This window comes from Podarcis vaucheri (assembly GCF_965113315.1).
Source record: "Podarcis vaucheri genome assembly, chromosome: 8".
NCBI classification, from domain to species: domain Eukaryota; kingdom Metazoa; phylum Chordata; class Lepidosauria; order Squamata; family Lacertidae; genus Podarcis; species Podarcis vaucheri.
In genome coordinates this window covers 6,517,272-6,541,725 of record NC_138766.1, presented here as the reverse complement: position 1 = coordinate 6,541,725, position 24,454 = coordinate 6,517,272, and the positions used below count along the sequence as shown (strand labels likewise).

At 46.4% G+C, this 24,454-nt stretch overlaps 1 protein-coding gene across 6 annotated transcripts in view; it reads right to left on the bottom strand.

Moving 5' to 3' along the window:
• Positions 1-24,454, bottom strand: part of LOC309538584 (protocadherin alpha-C2-like) — a 181,611-nt gene that overhangs the window by 28,969 nt on the left and 128,188 nt on the right. For all 6 annotated transcript variants that reach the window (XM_082234258.1, XM_082234255.1, XM_082234257.1 and 3 more), the window contains exons 2-3: positions 22,380-22,438; positions 14,106-14,194 (exon numbers count right to left, since the gene is read on the bottom strand). In XM_082234258.1, the coding sequence (XP_082090384.1) occupies positions 14,106-14,194; positions 22,380-22,438 (148 nt within the window). The remainder of the gene's footprint in view (positions 1-14,105; positions 14,195-22,379; positions 22,439-24,454) is intronic.

The window sequence follows — 24,454 nt, the reverse complement described above, 5'->3', positions numbered from 1 at the left end:
ACTATCAAAAACCTCTGATAATGAAAGAGACTCTGGCATGCGATGAGACCCCCGAGTTAACTATATAGTGGAACCTTGGTTTTCGAACGCCTTGGTACTCGAACATTTCAGCTCCCGAATGATGAAAACCAGGAAGTAAGTGTTCCAGTTTTTGGAAGTTGAATGGACTTCCAGAACGGATTTGAGAGCCAAGGTACCGCTGTACGACCTTTAGAAGATAAACTTAAGGCAGCCCTGTATAGGGACTTTTTTAATGTTTCATGTTTTATTATGTTTTTTATATATGTTGGAAGCTGCCCAGAGTGACTGGCAACCCAGTCAGATGGGCGGGGTAAAAATAATAAAAATATTGTTGTTGTTGTTAAATGTACAGATCATATGTATGTAGATCAGAAATGATTTGGGGGGACTGATTGCATGTTTTAATTTGGATTTTCTGTATTTTTTTAAAAAAATCAATAAGTCCTCTGGCTACCTAATTTGTTATTCCACAGGCTAATTTGTTGGAAAAGCATTTCATTTTCATGACAAGGAGCATACTGATTTTGCTGCATGTGTCCTGAATGGTGCATTAAAGGTACCTGATAGCAACTAAAATCACTTACAGTGTAGAAAGTTGCAATATTCTGAAGTGTGGCAGAAGTGGTTTTCAACACACATTCACTGCATTCCAAGGCAGTTCTTTTCAGGACAGCGAATGTGGGTGCAAATCACTTCCACCCCACTTAAAATTTCTACTCCCCTTTAGACATTCACCTGAATATGTAAAGGCTAAAATGGTTGGTGGGGCAGGGACACGCACCATGTAGGCTCTTCTTTAGACTACAAAGAAGTTATAATCTCTGCATCCCTCCGGTCAATATGTAAAGGTCCAAAGAGCAGTATCCATCTACTGTGGCCCATCAGTGCAAGGATTTATAAAGTGTTCTTGGAGTTTCTCCAAACCTCTGGGGCAACCCAGCCAGATGGCCAGGGTATAAACATTTTTAAAAATAAATGAATAAATAATATAAGCACAAGGAAGTCCCCAGGACATCTTCTCTATGAATATGGAGGACTGGGGCAGGCCATTGTTATATCCCCCAAATACTCCCCAAGCATGCAAAAACATCCCTACGTTATGCGAGCAAAGGTCTGCTATAGGAATCTGGGACAGTTGCCCTATAGTTTTCCTGCAGAGATCATGGGTTCCCTACCAAGAATGTTAAGAGGAGAGCCGGCCACTCCTTTCCTATTACAGTGCTTATTTGTGACATGGAGATTTGGATCTGTCTCATCAGAAACTGGCACAGCCCTAATAACCTCCTTTTACATGCATTGTCCAGGAGGCGTGAGGCGATCGCAGGATTACGCTGTGTTCAGGCCAGTGATTTAGAGGTGAAAGGCTTCATATCACTTCAGCTGTTGAAATCTCCAGAGGTTTAAGCTATATAGAGCAGACACACACACAGCAATTCCAGACAGTGTTTTCCAGAATAGCTGGAGAATGGCCCCTGTACCGAAATAACAGTCTGCCACGTACAAATGGAGCTTCCAGATGAGAATGTCATTGCCTAATCGGGAGAAACATATTCAGGTCAAGTGCCAGATGCAGTTATGCAGGGGAATAGTGTAGGTCCTTGCAGCCTTTGGGGAAGGAGCATAATACCAGACTTCTAAAAAAGAATGGAGAGGCGTCTGCAGATATCAGAGGAAGAAGCCTTTGGTAGATTCCCCACCCCGCCCCCCCACCCTGTGTTGCAGACCATGATTATTACCTAGTCCTGTAATTCTGGAGTCCAAGCTTTTCTCCTGGAGAAAGGAGAACATTTTCACTTTTCACAGCAGATTGCAAATTGTATTTGCTGCAGAACTTAGATGTGAGTCCCAGAAGAGATGCCCCCTGCATTGCAGGCCTTTTCGCACCTGGCCGGGGAGGGCGGGAAGCTGACTGACTTCAGCTACAAAAGCTGAGGCTGCTGAACAGACTCTTGGGCTGGGCGGTTGTTTGGGGATGGGTGGGTATTTTTTGTTTGTTTGTTTGTTTTTGATCTTGTGAATTGCATGGAAATGGTTCTATTTAGTTGGGTATTTTTTAATGTTTTATTACTGTTTATGTCTACTGCTTATATTATGTTGTTTGTATTTTTATGTTGAAATAAGGTAATTTTATTCACGTTGTAAGCCGCCTTGAATTATAGATAGGCGATAAAATTAGGTAGGCAGGTAGGTAGGTATAGAAACTTATATTTGGGGTGAGAATGTGGGATCACACCTGTGATCAAAGTGCATGACTGCAAGTCCAATCATTTATATTGAATGAATGAATAAATATAAAATAGAATTTAGATTGCTTCTGTACTGATGCTATTATTGTTGTTGTTGTTATTGTTATATTTGTATACTGCCCTACCCCGAAGCTCTCCCACCTCTTGCGGAGCGACTCCTCCCCGCTGTCCCCCGAGCTTGTGGGGCTGGCAATGGGGAGAAGCGCTGCTTTCCCCACCGCCAGCCTCCAAAGCAGGTCGGGGAACAGCGGGATGGCGGCGCTCTGCCTCCCCGCTGTCCCCCGAGCTTGTGGGGCTGGCAATGGGGAAAAGTGCGCTTCCCCCCATCGCCAGCCTCCAAAGCAGGTCTCCGCAAGAGGTGGGAGAGCTTCGGGGTGCAGGCTTGCAGACAGCTTCCTGAAGCCTCGAGAGCGAGAGGGGTTGGTGCGCACTGACCCCTCTCGCTCTCCATGCTTCAGTGAAAGCCTGCATTTGCCCCATAGGACGCACACACATTTCCCCTTCATTTTTGGAGGAGAAAAAGTGCGTCCTATAGGACGAAAAATTCGGTATATACAGTCATACCTCTGGTTACAGATGCTTCAGGTTGCGTTTTTTCAGGTTACGGACCACCGAAACCCGGAATTACCGGAATGGGTTACTTCTGGGTTTTGGAGGTCACGCATGTGCAGAAGCGCTAAATTGTGCCTTGTCAAATCAAAACCTGCGCATGCGCAGGTGCACAGCTGCGGGTTGCAAACGCTGCAGGTTGCAAACGTGCATCCCGCACGGATCACGTTTACAACCCAAGCGTCCACTGTATAGGGTGTGAGTTACGGGTGTTCAGTAGCCAGTTGCCTAAACCGAACAAGAAATGAGAAGCCAAAATGGACAGATCTGCCCGTCTCTGTTTAGTTAGATGTTTACTTTATTTGGGAGGGGCTATTGCTCACAGCTTAGAGCAAAAATTCAGTCCCAGACATATCTAGTTGAAAGGATCTCAAGTAGCAGGACTGGGAAAGCCCCCTCCCTGAAGCCTTGGAAAGTCAGAATAAGCAGCACTGGGCTACTGGGCAATTGTCTGATTCAGTAGAATGCAGCTCTAGAGCAGAAAGAAAACAAGCTTCCTCCCTCTGCCATGTGACAGCCCTTTAGATATTTGAAGATGGCTATCTTCTCCAGTGGCGTAGCATGGGGGGTGCCAGGGGTGCTGGCCGCACTGGGCGCAACATTTGGGGGGGCGCGTTTGGCTGGCCCTCCTCGAGGAAGCAGGAGCCCCACTGTCCTGGGACCTCCTCCGAAGGCTGGCGGTGGGGCGAAGAGACCTCCTCCCGCCGCCAGCCTTCGGAAGGCTGCTCCGAAGCCGGGCGGTGGGGTGGAGAGACCTTCTCCCCGCGCCAGCCTTCGGAAGGCTGCTCCGAAGCCTGGCGGTGGGGCGGAGAGACCTCCTCCCCACACCAGCCTTCGGAAGGCTGCTCCGAAGCCTGGCGGTGGGACGGATAGACCTTCTCCCCGCTCCAGCCTTCGGAAGGCTGCTCCGAAGCCTGGCGGTGGGGTGGAGAGACCTTCTCCCCGCTCCAGCCTTCGGAAGGCTGCTCCGAAGCCTGGCGGTGGGGCGGAGAGACCTTCTCCCCACGCCAGCCTTCGGATGGCTGTCCTGAAGACTTGTGGTGGGAGCAGTGGCGTAGCGTGGGGGGTGCAGGGGGGCCTGCTGCACGTGGCGCAACATCTGGGGGGGGGGCGCGGAAGAGACTCGAGTGCTAAAATCCACGGGTTAGGGGGCGCAAATTACTTGCCTTGCCCCGGGTGCTGAGAACCCACGCTATGCCACTGATCTTCTCTCTTCTCTATCTCATCTTCTCCAGGCTAAACATACCCAACTCCCTCAACTGTTTGGTTTGGTTTCCAGACCCTTGATCATTTTGGTTGCCCTCCTCTGCACACTTTCCAGCTTGTCAATATCCTTCTTAAACTGTGGTGCCCAGAATTGGACACAATATTCCAGTTGTGGTCTCATCAAGACAGAAGAGAGTGGTACTGTTACTTAACTTGATCGAGACACCATACTTCTGTTGATGCAGCCTAGTATAGCATTACAGAAATCACGCAGCTTCAGCGCAGCGGCAGCGGGAAGCCCCATTAGCTAAAGTGGTACCTCAGGTTAAGAACAGTTTCAGGTTAAGAACGGACTTCTGGAACAAATTAAGTACTTAACCTGAGGTACCACTGTAGCTCCCCCCCCCCCCCGCTGCATCACACTGTTGACTCACGTTAAGCTTGTGGTCCACGAAGGCCCCAAGATCCTTTTTGCATGTCCTACTGGCAAGCCAGGTCTCCCCCATCTTATATTTGTGCAGCTGTTTCTTCCTGCCTATGTGTAGAACCTTACATTTGTGCCTACTGAATTTCATTCTTTTAGTTTGGTCCCCATTTCTCCAATCTTTTAATGTCATTTTGAATCTTAATTCTGTCCTCTGTGATATTAGCTACCCCTCCCTGTTTGGTGACCTCTGCAAATTTGATGAGCATCCCCTCAGTTCCTTCATCCAAGTCATTTAGAAAGATTTTGGACAACAATGTGCCCAGATTCATCTGGCATGATTTGTTTTTGAGAAACCCGTCAGGGGCTGCTGTGACCACCTACATTTGTTCTCAAATGGACACACTGCAGGCAGGCCAAAGCAAATGAGTTTTTATCTTTGGAATGAAACCATTTTCTTAAGAAGTGCTTTTCAGGTGCAAAATAAAGTAACAGTAAAGATTGTGTGTGGAGTACATAGAGAAAACAAGTCTATTGACAAAAATGCTGTGTTTACATAACCACGGGAGCTGGATGTGTGCTCAAAACATTTCCACTGCATTTCAGAATGTAGGTCCATCTTTGCATTTCCCATTCCCTAGGTTATTTTTTGGATTTAGCCACAAGAGAGAAGTGTCGTCAAGCTCCCACTAAGTATCACCCTTGCTCCCACTAACCTGGAACATGCCCTGTGCAAGCTCCCACAAATAAGTCATTGCATCCAAAGGAGACAACTTTAGAGACATTTCAAAATCTGCTGTCATTATGGATACAGAAAGCTGAATTCCCCAACTGGTGTTATTAAAAAAGGCTCGCAGTCAGGATTGACCCCATTTTTAATCTAAAAAGGACCCAGATGCCGCTTTCAGCTGTCTGCAACAAATGCAATCTTATATGAGCCTCTCTTGGCTATTGTGTGATGAAGAGAGAGAAAAGATAAAAGGGCAATGAAGTTAATTACAGAACCTCATACATTCATATTCTTCACTCTACATTATTTTGCAAATGCTAAAAGGAAAGTGTCTAGAAAACCATGTTTCCAAAATGCTATTTTATAGCTATGCTAGTTTATTGCTGTGCAACCATGCGCCACATCTCCCTTCTTTCAGGGTCTGCAACTATAAACAGTTTTCCAGCACAACCAACACAGAGCATGCAATGGAATCACAGTCTTCCATAAGCATTGCATATCCAGCTGTGCTTCAAACATGACCTGAATTTGACCTCCAAGGGACTCAGGCTCCCAGACCCATTAGCTACCCTGTTAAGACTGCCAATTATTATGGCTTATGTGAGAGCTTCCTCTCATTTGACTGCATGTCTGCTGGGAGCCAGGCTAGGCTTGGGAAATGTTCTGAAGTCCCATCATGCAGCCTCCTGCTGACGCTCAGTGCGCTTGAGCACAGCCTAGATGGGATGGACCAAATGTCGGCTGCTCTGAGCTCTCTGGGCGGGCACTGGGCTGATTAAACCATCTACGGCCTTTTAAACTGTGTGTGTATATATAATGGTTTTTGTTCGTTATTATGACATGTACTCTTGTGTTTTTATATTGTAAGCTGTCCTATGGTCTTTGGATAAAAGGCAGTATAAAAATTAATGTAAATAGGGGGTTGTCCCCTCATTTTTCAGTGATCCAGGAATGAATAGTCCCTTTGACTATCTGATAGCTTTAATGTTTACTTCCATCACATGAAGCATAGCTTGAAATGGCATTCCCAAGAGCCTCCTCTGTTGTAATGGAGCTCAGGTTCAAAAGATATCTAGATAACTGTCCCACATTCCTGGCAGCAGGTGGCACTGGTGTGGAAGCTCTCTCTCTGCAATCTAGAAAATGCATATGGTGCACTGCCCTCCATGTGCTAATATGGTTTGGACAGCTTGTCTTAAGTATGGAAACTGGGTGCCTTCTAGTCTTACATAGTTATGCCATTGCTGATGTTGCCTATCATTTAAGTGTTTAATAACCATATACAGTGGAACCTCGGGTTGCGGACGTAATCTGTGACGGAGGCACGTCCGCAACCCACAGCGTTCATAACCTGCAGCGCTGCGCCTGCACATGCACATGTCGCGATTTGGCACTTCTGCACATGCATGAAGCGCGATTTAGTGCTTCTGCGCATGCGCAAGCGGTGAAACCTGGAAGTAACCATTCCGGTACTTCCAGGTTTCCTGTGGTCCACAACCTGAAAACGCGTAACCCGGAGTGTCTGTAACCCGAGGTACCACTGTATGCCTAATGTGTCTATTCCTCTCTCTCTCTGTCTCTCTCTCTCACACACACACACACACTCACTCTCTCTCTCTCTCTCTCTCTCTCTCACACACACACACACTTTCCCAACTGCTGTCCAGCTGCAGTTTCTTTTTTCAATTGCACATTTTGTGTCCAACTGCACACTAAAAAAACCAAAGAACTTTTGGATCATTTTGGATGATTCTTTCTACCTGCATGTGTAACAACTGCTCCCGATTTTCTCCAGTACAAACAGAAGCAATTTCCACGGCAGTTTACAAGGGCTGGATTCCCCCCCCCCAGCTAATCCATTTTCCTTCTTGGCTGTGTGTGCATGCTAGACAGAGATGCGTTTAGGGATACATGAATCTAATTGCATAAGACAACAACAGAGACAGTGCACTCTGACACATATTCCCTCTACAGCCAGAGCCTTGGTTTTCTGGGAACTAAATCCCCATAACGAAGGGCACATTGCTGAGTGCTGTTGTGACTGCTCTACATCCTTCATTACGCCCTCAGAGTGCACACGAGTAATGACTGAATTGCTCAGAGTTTAAAGATTTCACAGCACATGCAGCATCTCTAGGTCAATGTTGTGCAAATAATTAAGTTATGCACTAGAGGCAAAACAGAAAAGCAGTACTGCAGACTGTTGTTCTCTGCCAAGCACGCCCTAACTCTGCTCTGGTTTGCAAGCAACAACAGCAAATCTTGTACAGAAATAATAGGTGAGGCAGAGGACAGGTGCATTTTTAATTCCAGCAAGAATACAAGGGAGCTTCCATGCCATTACATAAATTACTGGAAGAGAAAGCATACTGGATGGCAATCACTAATTGATTAGCCTATCAAATATAAAATGCATGTAGTCTATCTTGACATAACACAACCAAATTTGTGTTTAAAGCTCTTATACCAACAGAGTTGTGGCACAATCTACTAGAAAATTATCTAAGGGGTGTGAGCAGAAGAACCTTCAGGGGGATCAAGAACCTGTTCTCATCCCCCTCAATATGTATTGACATTTTTTTTATTGTGCAGATCTAAAGTAGGCACTGGGCTGGTAACCCCTGTTCTAGAGCCTGGGTCCATCCTGGTTTTTCTAATTTAAATTCCTTCTCTTTGCTTCAGATCATGTTCTTTAACGCTAACTCAATTTGCCAAGTTTAGTTTACTGATAGGCAACCTTTCAATTCCTTCTCCCAAATTCTTTGCAGAATCAGGTTCAGTTTAAGTGTACGGACCCCTTAATTTGTTAGGATTGTTTCCCCCCTCAAGTTTCAATTTCTCAAGCAGCACTGAAACTAAAGCAGAAAGCAACCATTTCACAATCACAAAGCACATTTTACAAAACACAAAATGGCTGAATCACTTTAATTCCTTCACAGTGTAGTTGCACAAGTTTTGAGAATTTGATAAAGGTCATCCAAAATGTTTAAAATCCTAAAATGTTCTCCCCACGTGAAAAGGTAAGATGGTAAATATGTGGTAGAGAGAAAGTATTGTAATGTCTTTTTAAAAACTGCTCAATCTAATTTTAAGTTCAAAAACATTCTAAAATGAAGCAATATATGTGTGTGAAGTGGGAATTAAGGCAGAAAGCCGTAGCTACTGTCTTGCGTGAGAGCAACAGATTCCTTCGAAGTAGTGACCGCACAACCCCGTGCTTAGTTGATTACTCTTGACAAGATAACCACCCAAGGAAGAAGAGTTTTCTTCCACTTTGCACTTAATGGGGCCCCGAGGAAACAACATGATTGAGACACATGATGTCCGCATTGCACTGGGCAGCTCATTACTATCAGGCATGCAAAGCATCAAATAAGGCCATTTACTGGAGTCATTTTCAGGTATTCTGCCCACACACCGGAGTGACCCCCACCCACTGAAGCTAAGTGGGGCTGTGCAGTGGGGAGCCTGGCTGGCTGAAGCGGCCGGCGCTGCCCTGCTTTAAGGGGTGCCCACACAGCGCCCTGCAAGCCCAAGTGATGTAAAGGTAGACAAGCCCCCACTTCCTCAGCCCTTTTAAATTTTCTTAACAACTGACTGGTTAAAAGAGCTATAACCCTGTAGGTCGGGGGCAGGGGGAGAGTTAAATTCATGCAGCCAAGTCTCTTGCAAACATATTATATCAAATTTCTGGAGTATACAAATGAAGTCCTTAGCCACCTTCTTATTCTCCCACCAGGTTCCATGAAAGAATGCTAAGACCTTTCTGGATGTTTTGTAGTCAGTTATGGTACCTTAGAGGAGAGCTGAAGGTATCATAATTTGCTTTTCTGTAATTACCCCCAGACCTGGCTTATCTTGAACATTTGTTAATGTTTAATCCCTTTGATTTGTAGAAAGTGGATTGCTAGCAGAGTAGGAGTTCTGGACCTCTAACTTGGACATATTTCTTCCAATACCTGAATTTGGGTCAATATGATGGTTTTCCCCTTCTTGTCTATTGGAGTGTATCTGGATATTATTAGGACAGGTGACAAAGGCAGGAGTCTTGTGGCTCAAGAACTTACTGCTCCTTCCTCTCAAATGGCCTTTTCCAGACTACAGTTTCATTTCTCTAGTAAGTATGGGGGATAGATATTTAACACTGGGTGGGGGCATTATTCAGGCAATGTTTTAACTGGAATAACAGCTCTCTGTCAACAAAAATATGACTTAGAGACCAAAATTTGTCCCATATATCAGGATTCCAAAAGGTTAGTTCAATACTGCCTCTCCAGTCTCAATTAGACAGGTATTTATAACATAAATAAATGATTTCCTAAATCTGGAAGCTGAGGTTGCCTGGGAGCATATACATCATCTCCTAAGTGTGGCTCAGTTGACCAGGTAGCTAAGCTTTTACTTGGGAAAAGGCTTCTCCAGCCCCTTACTTGCACTCTCACAATGTAAAGGACCGTGGCTGTCCATCTTGCCACAATCACTTTGCCTCCCGTGCTGAGTCACAATAATCCAGCATAAATTTCCGGACTAAATTTGGCAATGGATTTCTGGACTCTTTAATTGAAGCACCACAGGTCTGTGCTCATGTAATAACCATGTTTAAACTGCAGAGTATCCTTAGGATGAGATGGTCTTCTAAGTTTTTCTCATGAGTTTGTTATCAGTTAAAAACATCAAACCCAAACAGCTGCTCTCCCAGCTCCTGTCCTCCAATTAAAATATATGACTTTTAAGACCACATAAGAAGGAAAACAGTTAAAAGAGATATGCTCCTTACCTGAATTTGCAATTAGTATTAAGTGCTGAGACAAATGACTTTAAACCTTTAAAGCTATTCAATTAAAACTAGACTGTGGAGCTCAAGCCTTACTTGTTGCCATCTTCACACGGAAGACCCGCCCTAAAGATATTTAGTAGCAAAGTGGAAAATGGCGAATTGGATTTGAAAAAGGCAAAATAATATTAGAACTGGGGCTGTCGGAGATGCATAAGGCAAACTGTGTTTTAATGCTCAGGAACTTGGCAAAGTCTTTTTATATGGATTTAAATATTGCAGGTGTACACAGTGAACGCTCGGGTTGCGAACGTGATCCATGCGGGATGTACGTTTGCAACCCGCAGCGGCGCGTCTGCACATGCGCGGGTTGTGATTCAGTACTTCTGCACATGCGCAAAGCGTGATTTAGCGCTTCTGTGCATGAGCGACCCCCGAAACCCGGAAGTAACCCGTTCTGGTACTTCAGGGTTTCGGTGGGTCCGTAACCTGAAAAAAATGCAACCTGAAGCGTCTGTATCCTGAGGTATGACTGTATTCTGTATTATTTTATTAATGCAATGCCTAATGCAAGTTTGACATGGCCTTTGGCTAGAATAATAAACTTATGAACTTGTTGGGTGATAATGGTGCAATTGCAGCACTCGCACCAGGGCCATGCTAGCAAGGGTGGCCAGACTATGAACTTTGCATTAGAGAGGCTGGACTAGATGAACCCTCAGGATCCCTTCCAACTCTACAGTTCTATGATAGAACATAGTTATAATAGGCATCTGAGAGCACACGTCAAATTGAGGAAGACTAAAAAGTGAAATGACATTAAATAGACATTTGGTACCTCTGTGGGAGGGGGTGGGACTTAAAAATAAAAATAAAAAATCAACTGTGTATGAATCGCTGCTTATATATATGCAAAATTGATTGTTGTTAGCCGCCCTGAGCCCAGCTTCGGCTGGGGAGGGCGGGATATAAATAAAATTTATTATTATTTATTATTATTAAAATTAAAAAATATTGTTTACTGTTGTGTTTTTCTAAAATATAAGTTACTGCTACTTGTTAGCTGCCTTGGAAAGATGGCTGTGTATCCTGAAAAGTAAACTTGAGGAAGAAGGAGTCGTGTTCCTCCGCTGCTCTCTGTAGTTCCTGGTTTACCCCACAATTCTTAGGCACCATTTAATCCTTCCCTTTTAACTGAGTTATTTTAATGTATCAGAAGTGCAAAAGCCAGTAAGAATAAAGTAGGCCAACAGAACAAACGTTGGAAGTTTTAGTCTAAAATTTAGTCTAATGTTTCTTCACGTTTGGCAGCTGTGTATTAATCACCCCCACCAACCTCAAAAGGGTGCATTTTATCAAAGAAAAATGTTAATTAATGTTCTTTACCAGGACCATAATGTTACTGTTACAAAGTCATGAAATACCTATTAGAAAAATGTCCCCTCTCCTCTGCTGACACTGATGGAGGGGGGGGGGAATCAGCAATTCAGCAAGCCAATAAAAGGGGCCGGTTTTAAGTGCTTTTTCTGCTCCATACTCTGTTACTTTCTGGTGACAACAACATTGCAGCCCATGGATTTTCAAAGCAGCTCAGCCATTCATTTTCCACTTTCCTCTTTACGCCAGAGTGAAATTCAGGACATGGCATTAGCTTAAAAGAAATAAGCATCAACAGGATGAACTCTGCTCTGCTTTGCTTAGGTGAAACTCCCTTTGAATCCGATGGAAGTTTGATCCGTGTAACTGAGAACGGGCTTTCATGCTCCAGGCACAGAACTGCTGCTATGCTACACAAATTCAGAGTGCAGCTGCATGCAAGGAATTAAGGATTTGCTGGCTTAACGATTAACTTCTTTATCCTTCTTAAAACTTATTATGACATCATCTTTTGAAACTCTCATTGATTAACTCACTGATTCCTTCAGTGCGAAGCACTTTGGCCAAAGCTTTTGTGGACCAATAAATTAAATGAATGGTTTACTGACCCACCTAATGGAAATAAAAAATTGAGCAAGCCAACTGTACAGAAGGTGTGTATCTGAAACTGGGATCAGGTGCAGCTTATTCCAGTCAGAGGGAGAGAGCTGCAACAGCTAAATAGGCCTGTTGGAAATGAGCAGCTAATTAACGCCTGGCAAGACACAGGTGTAACTCTGGGGCAGTGGAAATGACACAGCAAAAGCAAACATTTGGTTAGTTCACTTTAGTGTAATGGCATGAAATGTGTCAATTGCCTCACGGAAAGCATATCTTAATTTGACTGGCAATGGGGGGGGAATAGCATGAGTTCATGAACCTGGGCACCAGAGCAGAAAACAACTAAAAATGAAGAGCTATAATTATAACACATTATATAGTAGCTGAGTGCACCAACCACAATATTTAGTTCAGACCCCAAATAGCACACCACAAAATGTGGCCTGAGGTGCCTCAAGAGCTGTCGTATTTGGCTCACTGTTAGTTTGCGCCTACTTGTTTCTTTCCCTTCACACTCCCTTTCCTTCACTATTGTGAGTAAAAAAACAACCAGCTATCATTTTTGTTTTCTTTCAACAGAAGTAGAAGAAATTTGCAAACATACTAATCCGTCAAGAGTGGATAAAATCACAACCACATGGGTCCAGGGGGCTCTGTGCTATGCAAATTTGATTTCTGTAAAATAAAAGATGGCATCTTTAGCTTTCTAAATCTGGGGCTGGGATTCCATGAAATGTGCAGGCACAGCTCTCTCTTCTGAAGGCATGGATCCTGCCAAGTTTCAGAAGGAAACTTGCAGAAGTTTTCCTGTAAGGGTCGCTGTTACAGGTTTTTTGATGTGTAAAAAAGGAATCACTTAATCTTTCCCTAGTGTTTTGTGGGTAGCTGATCTGAAAACTGCAGCCTTCCCCCTGGGTAAGAAACCTAACAAAAGACAAACAAACAGGTTCATAGGCAATGCTTTTCTTCTAGTAAAAGGTGCCGGTGTTGTGTACCATTCAGTACCCCCAGAAAAAGTACCGTTCGTAATCATTTGTACTAACTGCCATTATTAGTTATTCCTATTAGTCGTTTACTTATGCAAATGACTCAAAGTAACTTACATATCATTAGAGTTGATTTTGGGGTGAGAAGAATTAAAACATAAAATCACTTCCTCTGATTATAAGTTAGAACTGTCAGGAAGGAAGGATGTCTCCCTCCTCATCCTGGTTTCTTCCTTAAACTTAGAAACGTAAGTTTCACTGTTATAAGGCTGCTCCTTCCCCCAAGGCACTGTGGCTGGCAAGCACGGAAAACATCATTTTCTCTTATTACAAGCTAGACCTGTCAATAATGAAGGAGCTGCCCTTTTTTCCTCCTGGCATTGTGGCCTTTCCCTCAAACAAGAAATGTAAGATTTGATTTTGTCTAGCCGCTCCCTCTCCTCCCACCCCCTGGCATTTCCCTTATATGGCAAGCTTAAAGACATAGATTCGGTTTTAGGAGATGCTTGTCTGCAGCATTTTTCAAATGTCTGCATCATGGAGGAGACACAATGTGCTTCAGCAGTCCTTGCTTTGTCTCAGGCAATCCAAAAATCCCCTTGAGGTACCCAATATGCAAATCCTGAGTTTTGAGAGTAGTGAGGCAAGGGTCTGTGGTGTGCCTGCCTGCATGTGGAGCACCATCACAGCATCCCCCACCCCCATAACTGGTAAACAATCCAATTTTATATGCCAGAAGTGATGATATTACACTTCCCTGGTCTTAAATCTCACCTGAGAGGCGGGAGGAGATACATTTCTCCTGAGCTTATAAAATAAGAATGAGGAGATAAATAACAGCCAGCAGCAATTATTTTGTGCCCTCTTCTGTCATATTAAAAATGTTGTTTCCATGCTGTTTAGAAACGTTCTTCAAACCACAATTCAAACAATCTCAAGTTATTTTCTGATGCAGGCTGCTGGAAGCCTGGGACTGCGGCCAGTATCAGGTACCCATCTGTTCTTTTGCCTTGTTCATTCAAATTCAAGAGGTTCTTTGACAGAGAGTGATTCAGGACAGTTATGAACAAGCAGAGACTGGTTCCAAGACCACGCAGAGAAAATGGCGCAACTCCCCCCCCCCCACCCTTACCTGTTGTTGCGCTGGATACTGTTGGCCACTGCTGCTCAGGTCCTCCAGGTCCCACACGTAAACCTCCTGCTTCCTCCATGTGTACAGCACTAAACAAATGTACACAGTGATCAGATTATGCCGTTCTCATTAAAACAATATGGTTCCTTTTTAAAAGCAGCATTGCCCTTTCCGCTACACATTCCAAAATGCTCAATGTCACAGTTGCTCATAATCAGCACCATCATAATCATCACCCACAGCAGCAGCAACAACCATTTATGCAAATTATTTCATTCTTACTTATGATGAAAGTATTAATATACCACCTTTTCTGCTACAGTGTGCTTCCTGCAAAAGTATCATTGAAACCATCTAATGTTTCAATGTACAATAGTGGACCTTCATTGTATATTTGCATTCCACAGCTTACTATATCCCTGCTCTCATCCAAGTCAGACAAATGTTGCACAAATGTTGCCTTTACGGAATGGGTTGTTTCCATTAATGAGATGTGACATGTCTAACATAGCTGGGAAATTACTAAATCCCAATAGTGTTTATGCCTTACCATTGAAGTAAATAATGAAACACTGTCCTGTCAGTTCCAGGCATCCTTCAGCTTGCTACCATTAACCAAACTCTTACAGCAAGTATTCTGCTGTAATTTACAATACCCAGCAGTGATGGCACCTTATGCCTTTGGCTTGGAGAAAGAGGGAACAGCAGGAAACATTCCACAGAATCTTTTTCTGACACATTATGTGGTGAACATTCTGACATGAGACCAGCACATTTAACAACCACACATTATTAAGGTGTAAACTCAAGTGATAATGACAAAGGGCATGTGGGTTTAAAGAAATAAATACATGTGCTTTGCTTGTCATATGGAGAAATTTGATCCAAAATTCTAAAGTCAACTATTAGATTCTATTGATGGCAAAAATGTTGTCAATTTCCAAGCCAACCTTGCTTCATTAGATATAATTCATTGGCTCAGTTATTTGCATTTGTTGGTGACCATGTTATAAAATAGGCCTTTATCCCAAAGCAGGTGCCCAGTGCCATTTTGGAGTACCTAGTGCTGTCATGCTGACTCTGATGATATCCCCAGTTACTATTGCTAGGGTGCCACACAGAACAGAGAGCGGGATTCAGCTAATGAGTCCCGTCAGTGCAAGTTCACACAGCAAGGTTTTTCCTCCTCTGCTCCATTGACACTCCCCAAAATTGGCTTGGGGGCAGGGAAAACTCCCAGAACAGCCTGCAGGGGAAGGAGTGGATCATTCTGTCTGGCAAGCTGCAATGCTTGTGCTGATGGGACATTTGCCCCAGCACGTTGTTGAATCCAACCCAGAGAGATGTTTTTCAATGGGGCAGACTGTCTGGAGTCATATTCTTGCTCAACCATGACACACATTCTGTGTAGCTTTGGACACTAACCACAACTCATGGCTATTGGAAGATAAACTATATAACAGATAAACTATATAACTATATAACTATATACTCCCCATCGGCTGGGTGAGGACTGCAGGGCCTGCTCCCTTCCAGGGCCTTCTCCAACTGGCCCAGGGGGCGTGGCCCAGGCCCTCTCTCCCAGCTAAAGGGACTCCTGCTGCAGGGAAGCCTCGGACCATCGGCTGGGTGAGGACTGCAGGGCCTGCTCCCTTCCAGGGCCTTCTCCAACTGGCCCAGGGGGCGTGGCCCAGGCCCTTTCTCCCAGCTATAAAGGGACTCCTGCTGCAGGGAAGCCTCAGACCATCGGCTGGGTGAGGACTGCAGGGCCTGCTCCCTTCCAGGGCCTTCTCCAACTGGCCCAGGGGGCGTGGCCCAGGCCCTCTCTCCCAGCTATAAAGGGACTCCTGCTGCAGGGAAGCCTCGGACCATAGGCTGGGTGAGGACTGCAGGGCCTGCTCCCTTCCAGGGCCTTCTCCAACTGGCCCAGGGGGCGTGGCCCAGGCCCTTTCTCCCAGCTATAAAGGGACTCCTGCTGCAGGGAAGCCTCGGACCATCGGCTGGGTGAGGACTGCAGGGCCTGCTCCCTTCCAGGGCCTTCTCCAACTGGCCCAGGGGGCGTGGCCCAGGCCCTTTCTCCCAGCTATAAAGGGACTCCTGCTGCAGGGAAGCCTCGGACCATCGGCTGGGTGAGGACTGCAGGGCCTGCTCCCTTCCAGGGCCTTCTCCAACTGGCCCAGGGGGCGTGGCCCAGGCCCTCTCTCCCAGCTATAAAGGGACTCCTGCTGCAGGGAAGCCTCGGACCATAGGCTGGGTGAGGACTGCAGGGCCTGCTCCCTTCCAGGGCCTTCTCCAACTGGCCCAGGGGGCGTGGCCCAGGCCCTTTCTCCCAGCTATAAAGGGACTCCTGCTGCAGGGAAGCCTCGGACCATAGGCTGGGTGAGGACTGCAGGGCCTGCTCCCTTTCAGGGCCTTCTCCAACTGGCCCAGGGGGCGTGGCCCAGGCCCTCCCTCCCAGCTATAAAAGGACTCCTGCTGCAGGGAAGCCTCAGACCATCGGCTGGGTGAGGACTGCAGGGCCTGCTCCCTTCCAGGGCCTTCTCCAACTGGCCCAGGGGGCGTGGCCCAGGCCCTTTCTCCCAGCTATAAAGGGACTCCTGCTGCAGGGAAGCCTCGGACCATCGGCTGGGTGAGGACTGCAGGGCCTGCTCCCTTCCAGGGCCTTCTCCAACTGGCCCAGGGGGCGTGGCCCAGGCCCTCTCTCCCAGCTAAAGGGACTCCTGCTGCAGGGAAGCCTCAGACCATCGGCTGGGTGAGGACTGCAGGGCCTGCTCCCTTCCAGGGCCTTCTCCAACTGGCCCAGGGGGCGTGGCCCAGGCCCTCCCTCCCAGCTATAAAAGGACTCCTGCTGCAGGGAAGCCTCAGACCATCGGCTGGGTGAGGACTGCAGGGCCTGCTCCCTTCCAGGGCCTTCTCCAACTGGCCCAGGGGGCGTGGCCCAGGCCCTTTCTCCCAGCTAAAGGGACTCCTGCTGCAGGGAAGCCTCGGACCATCGGCTGGGTGAGGACTGCAGGGCCTGCTCCCTTCCAGGGCCTTCTCCAACTGGCCCAGGGGGCGTGGCCCAGGCCCTCTCTCCCAGCTATAAAGGGACTCCTGCTGCAGGGAAGCCTCGGACCATCGGCTGGGTGAGGACTGCAGGGCCTGCTCCCTTCCAGGGCCTTTTCCAACTGGCCCAGGCCCTCTCTCCCAGCTACAAAGGGACTCCTGCTGCAGGGAAGCCTCGGACCATCGGCTGGGTGAGGACTGCAGGGCCTGCTCCCTTCCAGGGCCTTCTCCAACTGGCCCAGGGGGCGTGGCCCAGGCCCTTATTGGGAACAAACTTTTGGGGAAGTGTGGGAAGTGTTCTGCCATTGCTTCCCTGTTCCAGGTGGTTAATGTGCTTTAAAATGTCCTCAAGCAGTCGGTGGCAATTTAAATTTTTATTCCTTTTTTTCCTTTGTTGGGGGTGGGTGGGTGGGATGGATAGTTGGTTGGGGATTAATTTTAGTATAATTGTTCTGTTTTTGTTTTCCGTTGTTTTATTGGTTCTGTATAGCTTGTGTTTTGTTTTTAAGGGGCGGGATCCGGGCTGCCTGGGAGTGGGGCCCCAGCCAACACGATGGCTGGGACAAGCTCCACGGGGGGGGGGGGAGCACTGGGACATCCGATCTCGGTGATCATGAGCAGGAGGCGGAGTTACGCTAAGACCAGACCATGTCATTACCGAGGAGGCAGGTTTAGTCGTTGTTTGAAGACTATCCCTGCCTCATGGTCTGGCCTTGACCAGATGGATACTGGAATCAACAGGGGAAACCCACATGACCTGAAAGTGTTGCTGTGCAATGCCAGGTCAATGATTCATAAGACCACTGCCATCCATGACTTGATTGTGGATGGAGGATTTGACCTGGCATGTGTGACAGAGACCTGGTTGGAGGAAGCAGATGGTCCTGTCCTTGCCGCTGCTTGTCCACCAGGTTTCTCTTACGCACAGCAACCCAGGTCATGTGGGCGGGGAGGGGGGGTTGCAATGATTTTTAGGAAGTCACTAGCTTGCACCAGGCGTCCTACTGGGAAGATCCAGTTCTCTGAGTGCATGTTCTGGAAGTTGGGCAATAGGGGCAGTACAGGATTCCTTTTGGTGTACCGACCTCCCCGCTGCACCAAGGATTCCCTGTCTGAGTTGCTTCAGGTCATGGTGGATTTTCTCCTGGAGACACCTAGTTTGGTTGTCCTAGGGGATTTTAACATCCATGCCGACACGACCTTACAGGGGGCTGCTCGGGACTTCGTGGAAAGCATGGCCTCCATGGGGCTGTCCCTGAATAAGTTTGGCCCAACTCATAGTCATGGACATGCCTTAGACCTGGTGTTCACCTCTAGTGACGTGGGTGATCTGACACTAAGTAAAAGTGAAACAAAAGAAGTGCCATGGTCAGATCACTTCCTGGTGCAACTGGACTTCTCCACGACCCTTCCCCTCTGCAGGGAGGTGGGACCAATTCGGATGGTCCGCCCCCGCCACTTAATGGATCCAAATGGTTTCCGGAGAGTGGTAGGGGATGCTTTAGCCCATGTTGATGGCCTTTCAGCTGATTCCCTGGTGGCCCGCTGGAATGCGGAGTTAACCAGGGCTATCGACTGTCTGGCTCCCAAGCGCCCTCTCCGATTGCATGGAGCCCGGACAGCCCCGTGGTTTTCTTCAGAGCTGAGGGCGTTGAAACAATCGCTGAGACGGCTAGAGCGTCAGTGGAAGAAAACTCACTCCGAATCTGACCAGACACAGGTTAGAGCTCAACGTCGAGCCTACTAAGTGGCGATAGCGATGGCGAAGAAGACTTTCTTCACCACCTCTATTGCATCTGCAGAAAATAGTAGCAGGAGACTCTTTCAGGTGGTCCGCAATTTAACGGAACCACCTTTACCACCGGGGCCTTGTAAAGACCCCAAGATCTCCTGCAACGATTTTGCAAAGTTTTTTTGCAGATAAAATCACTCATATTCGGAAGGAGCTAGACACCACCGTGGGAGCAGGGCTGGGGCGGGAGAGTGCTAGAGCCCTGTCTGGTCAAGTTGCATGGAATCAATTTCAATCCGTTACCCCCGAGGATGTGGGCAGGCTGCTTGGACGCGAGAAACCAACCACCTGTCTCCTTGATCCTTGCCCATCCTGGCTTATAAAAGCTAGCCGGGAAGGGCTGGGCGATGGGCTCTGCGGGGTGGTGAATGCTTCCCTCTGTGAGGGAACATTCCCAGATCCGCTGAAAGAGGCGGTCATTAAACCGCTTCTTAAAAAACCATCTTTAGACCCGGCCAGTATGGCCAACTATCGCCCAGTCTCAAATCTTCCATTCTTGGGCAAGGTGATTGAGCGCGTGGTTGCTGAACAACTCCAGGCACGCCTGGAGGATGCGGACCATTTGGATCCCTTCCAATAGGGATTCAGGCCTCACCATGGGACTGAAACTGCCTTGGTGACGCTGGTTGATGATCTCCGGTGAGCTAGGGACAAAGGTGAGAGTTGTTTTCTGGTTCTGTGGGATCTCTTAGCAGCCTTTGATACAATCGACCATAACATCCTTCTGGACCGTCTAGAGGGGCTGGGAGCTGGGGGCACTGTTATACAGTGGTTTCGCTCCTTCCTCCTGGGCCGTGTTCAGAAAGTGGTGGTGGGGGATGAGTGTTCAGAACCCTGGGCTCTCACTTGTGGGGTGCCTCAGGGTTCTGTCCTCTCCCCCATGCTATTTAACATCTATATGAAGCCGCTGGGAGAGATCATCAGGGGGTTTGGACTGGGTGTCCATCAATATGCGGATGATACCCAGCTCTACCTCTCTTTCAAATCAGAACCAGTGAAGGCGGTGAAGGTCCTGTGTGGGTGCCTGGAGGCGGTTGGAGGATGGATGGCAGCTAATGGATTGAAGTTGAATCCTGACAAGACAGAAGTACTGTTTTTGGGGGACAGGGGGCGGGCAGGTGTGGAGGACTCCCTGGTCCTGAATAGGGTAACTGTGCCCCTGAAGGACCAGGTGCGCAGCCTGGGAGTCATTTTGGACTCACAGCTGTCTATGGAGGCGCAGGTCAATTTTGTATCCAGGGCAGCTGTCTACCAACTCCACCTAGTACGCAGGCTGAGACCCTACCTGCTCTCTGTCTCGCCAGAGTGGTGCATGCTCTGGTTATCTCCCGCTTGGACTACTGCAATGCGCTCTACGTGGGGCTACCTTTGAAGGTGACTCGGAAACTACAACTAATCCAGAATGCGGCAGCTAGACTGGTGACTGGGGGCAGCCGCCGAGATCACATAACACCGGTCTTGAAAGACCTACATTGACTCCCAGTATGTTTCCGAGCACAATTCAAAGTGCTGGTGTTGACCTTTAAAGCCCTAAACGGCCTCGGCCCAGTATACCCCCATCGCTCTGCCCGGACGCTGAGGTCCAGCGCCAAGGGCCTTCTGGCGGTTCCCTCATTGCGAGAAGCAAAGCTACAGGGAACCAGGCAGAGGGCCTTCTCGGTAGTGGCGCCCGCCCTGTGGAACGCCCTTCCAGCAGATGTCAAAGCGATAAATAACTACCTGACATTTAGAAGACATCTTAAGGCAGCCCTGTTCAGGGAAGTTTTTAATCTGTGATATTTTACTGTATTTTTGGTTTCTATGGAAGCCGCCCAGAGTGGCTGGGGAAACCCAGCCAGATGGGCGGGGTACAAATAATAAATTATTATTATTATTATTATTATTATTATTATTATTATTATTACTGTGTATCACACAGGGAGCAGAAATGACTAATAAAATAGTAATGAAGATAGTAACTGAATCAAACAATTTGTAGAGATAAGGGCTTGTATCTAGTGAAGTCATACCATCTTGCAGAACACAACTTTCTCTCTTCCCCCCCACTGCCATGCACACTCCTGGAGCGGATTTGGGGGGTGCAGGGGTCACAGGGAGAGGAGAGGGAAGGGAAATCCATTTTGCAAGTGGAATGCCTTGTGCTAACAAGATGACTTCATTGGGTACAACCAACACTAGGTTTGAATGCTGTGCACTGCCCTGGGAAAGGGGAGATTGAGAGGAGATATGATAGTCATCTTCAAATATTTTAAAGGACTGTCATATAGAAGATGAAACAAACTTGTTTTCTTCTGCTCCAGAGGGTAAGACCTGAGCCAATGGCTTCAAGTTACAAGAAAGGAGATTCCAACTAAATATCAGGAAAAACTTTCTGACAGTAAGAGCTGTTTGACAGTGGAATGGTCTCCTTTGGGAGGTGGTGGACTCTCCTTACTTGGGAGGTTTTTAAGCAGAGGCTGGACGGCCATCCATCATGGATGCTTTATCAGAGTTCCCTGCATTGCAGGGGGTTGGGCTAGATGACCCTTGGGGTCCCTTCCAACTCTACAATTCTATGATTGTATGCTCAAATTGTATATCTGTGCAATTAAAACCACATATCCCAAAGACACCCCAGCCTCCTTCATTCCACAGAATCTGAACCCAGGGTAAGCACTGGCACCCTCTGGGTCTCTCGCCACTCAGAGATCAGGGTGTGAACAATAATGCTATATGTTATAAACAGTTATTAAAACAAGTCTGGAAAATATCTGAAAGTTGCATGTCCAAAGATCAAAACTTGGGCACTTAACTTACAGCTGCTTATGGGCTCACTCCACCAGGAACTTCTCCTACGCCACAAGGGCAGAGTCATGCTGCTATTATTATTATTATTATTATTATTATTATTATTATTATTATTATTATTATGTCACATTGTCTTAAGGGACACAGGTGGTGCTGTGGGTTAAACCACAGAGCCTAGGACTTGCCGATCAGAAGGTCGGCGGTTCGAATCCCCACGACGGGGTGAGCTCCCGTTGCTCAGTCCCTGCTCCTGCCAACCTAGCAGTTCGAAAGCACGTCAAAGTGCAAGTAGATAAATAGGTACCACTCCAGCGGGAAGGTAAATGGCATTTCCGTGTGCTGCTCTGGTTCGCCAGAAGTGGCTTAGTCATGCTTGCCACATGACCCAGAAGCTGTACGCCGACTCCCTTGGCCAATAAAGCAAAATGAGCACTGCAACCCCAGAGTCGGTCACGACTGGACCTAACGGTGAGGGGTCCCTTTACCTTTACCACATTGCCTTGCCCAGGGCAACCCAAAACAACTTCCAACGAACCAGCCTACCAGACAGACAGATCTTCCTGGTGGATCAAGGCCGATGCAACTTAAAGCAAGCAGATTGCAAATGAACAGTTTCCCTCACAGAAAAGAAAGGTACATGTGATACATACCCTTGCATTCCAGCTCTTAAAGATGCAGAATAACGCCAGTCAGGATTGGGTGGTTTTGGCTGCAAAACAAAGTAGGGAAAGAAATCAATATTAATTTATGCTTAAACATGTTTAAAAAGCGATGCATTCTAATCTCGGATCACCTCCAGATTTCTTCAGCTTTTTAAAAAATCTGCCAAATGATCACAAAAATATACTCACTCAAAAGCAGTAGGGTTTGCCAACCCCTCACCCAATATATTCCAAATCTAGGGTTGCCAAATCTTGAAGAGCAAAAAAGAGGACGCGTGAAAAATGCTTGAGACAACAGAGCATGGGGAAGTAAGAAGAATGAAGACAGATTCAACTCTACTTGCCCATGTGTGCCTTTTTAAAGAAAAAACAGTACCAGTCTGCTTATATATGAATGGGTTAGTCACGCGAAGAATTTGTGTGTTTTCACCAAGTTCTCTAGCAGCCTGTTGACTGCCATAAAGCGACTTTCCACCTTGAAAACTAGACTTGACTACAATTCCCATCATTCCTGGCCAAGGGCCATGCTGGTTGTGGTGGATGGGAACTGGAGTCCAACAATATCTGGGGGGCCACAGACTGCCCTCCCCCCGTTATGATGACAGCACCTCCACTCTGGAACTCCCTGCCCATTGACATTAGGCAGGCATGTTGGCTATATTGCTTTCAGTGACTGCTAAAAACCATTTTTTGTTTAGGCAAGCCTGCCCAGATATGAAAGATTGGTGTGCATTTTAATAGGTACTTTTCATTCAGAAAGAGTATATTTTTAACTACTGATTTTATGTACACTTGGATTTTTTTATGTTTTAAAACTTAAAAAATAATAATCCTGACTTTCTTTGATAATTTTAATGTTTTAATGTATAGTTTAAGTTCTGTGTAAACCACCTAGAGGTTTCCACAATTGAGCTCTGCACAGATGTTAGAAATAAATAATTCAGAGCAGTAAAAATCTGATGGCAAGCAAATTTGATATTAGTATTTTAAAAATGGAATACAACCCCACACCAGCAAGGAAAGGTTTAACAATTGCAAAGTGCATATGCAATGTGAACAATTAACAGCATGCAAAACTCAAAAGCACGATACAGGAAGGTGAGAAACGATGTGTTAGGAAGCAGAATATTAAGGATATACTTAGGATATACTTCTTAGTTAATATTGCCATGGCTGAATGTTAAGGATACCACAGAATGCATGGAAAAGGCAGGTTGTTGTTTTTTAAATAACACTTTGTTTGTTTATCCAGTGAAAGGGAAAATGATTCTCTTCTACTGGAAGGTGTCTCTCTGAGTTCCATTAAGTGCAGCCTCCTGTGAAGAGTGGATTTCAGCCACTCTGCTTGTGATGGAGTTTCTGCTGGGGTTTATGGACTGCAGAGAATTACACTAGATTATATCAGGCTTGCCGACTGCAGCAGATTTTCATCAAAAGCAGACATGTTTTGTCACAACAGCAGGAGCTAATGCCTCAAGAAAAGGGATCTAAAAATGGGAGAAGGAAATAAGAAACAAGACCCTATTCTATAGCTCAAATCTCAGCCCTGACCAGCATTCATGGACATAATAATAAATGTATCAACCTATTGGTCTACAAATATCTCCTTTTTCATATTCACAAATAACTGATACAGCATCTATTGTTAGATTCACAGCTAATGGACTCTAGCCCACAAAAGTTTACACCCAATAAATCTGAATCTTTTAGATCATGTCACATATTCATTGTTTTTCCTATGAAATAATGCCTCTCTGTAAACTGAAACTACAAAATCTTAAATTACTTTTCTTTGTTACACTGCTTACAAGAGAAATATTTGTCATACTTTACCATCAAATATTGTCATTAAGTATGATACTTCCAGGGAACCTCAATGGGTGTCTTGTGACTCAAGTGTATTTTATGTCTCCTGCTTGCACCAGTTCCTCCCCCCAAAGACCCTCTTTCCATATGAACCTACCTAGACCCTGAGATCATCCTCTGAGGCCCTTCTTCGTGTGCCTCCTCCACAAGAGGTCCGGAGGGTGGCAACACAAGAACAGGGCCTTTCCTGCAGTGGC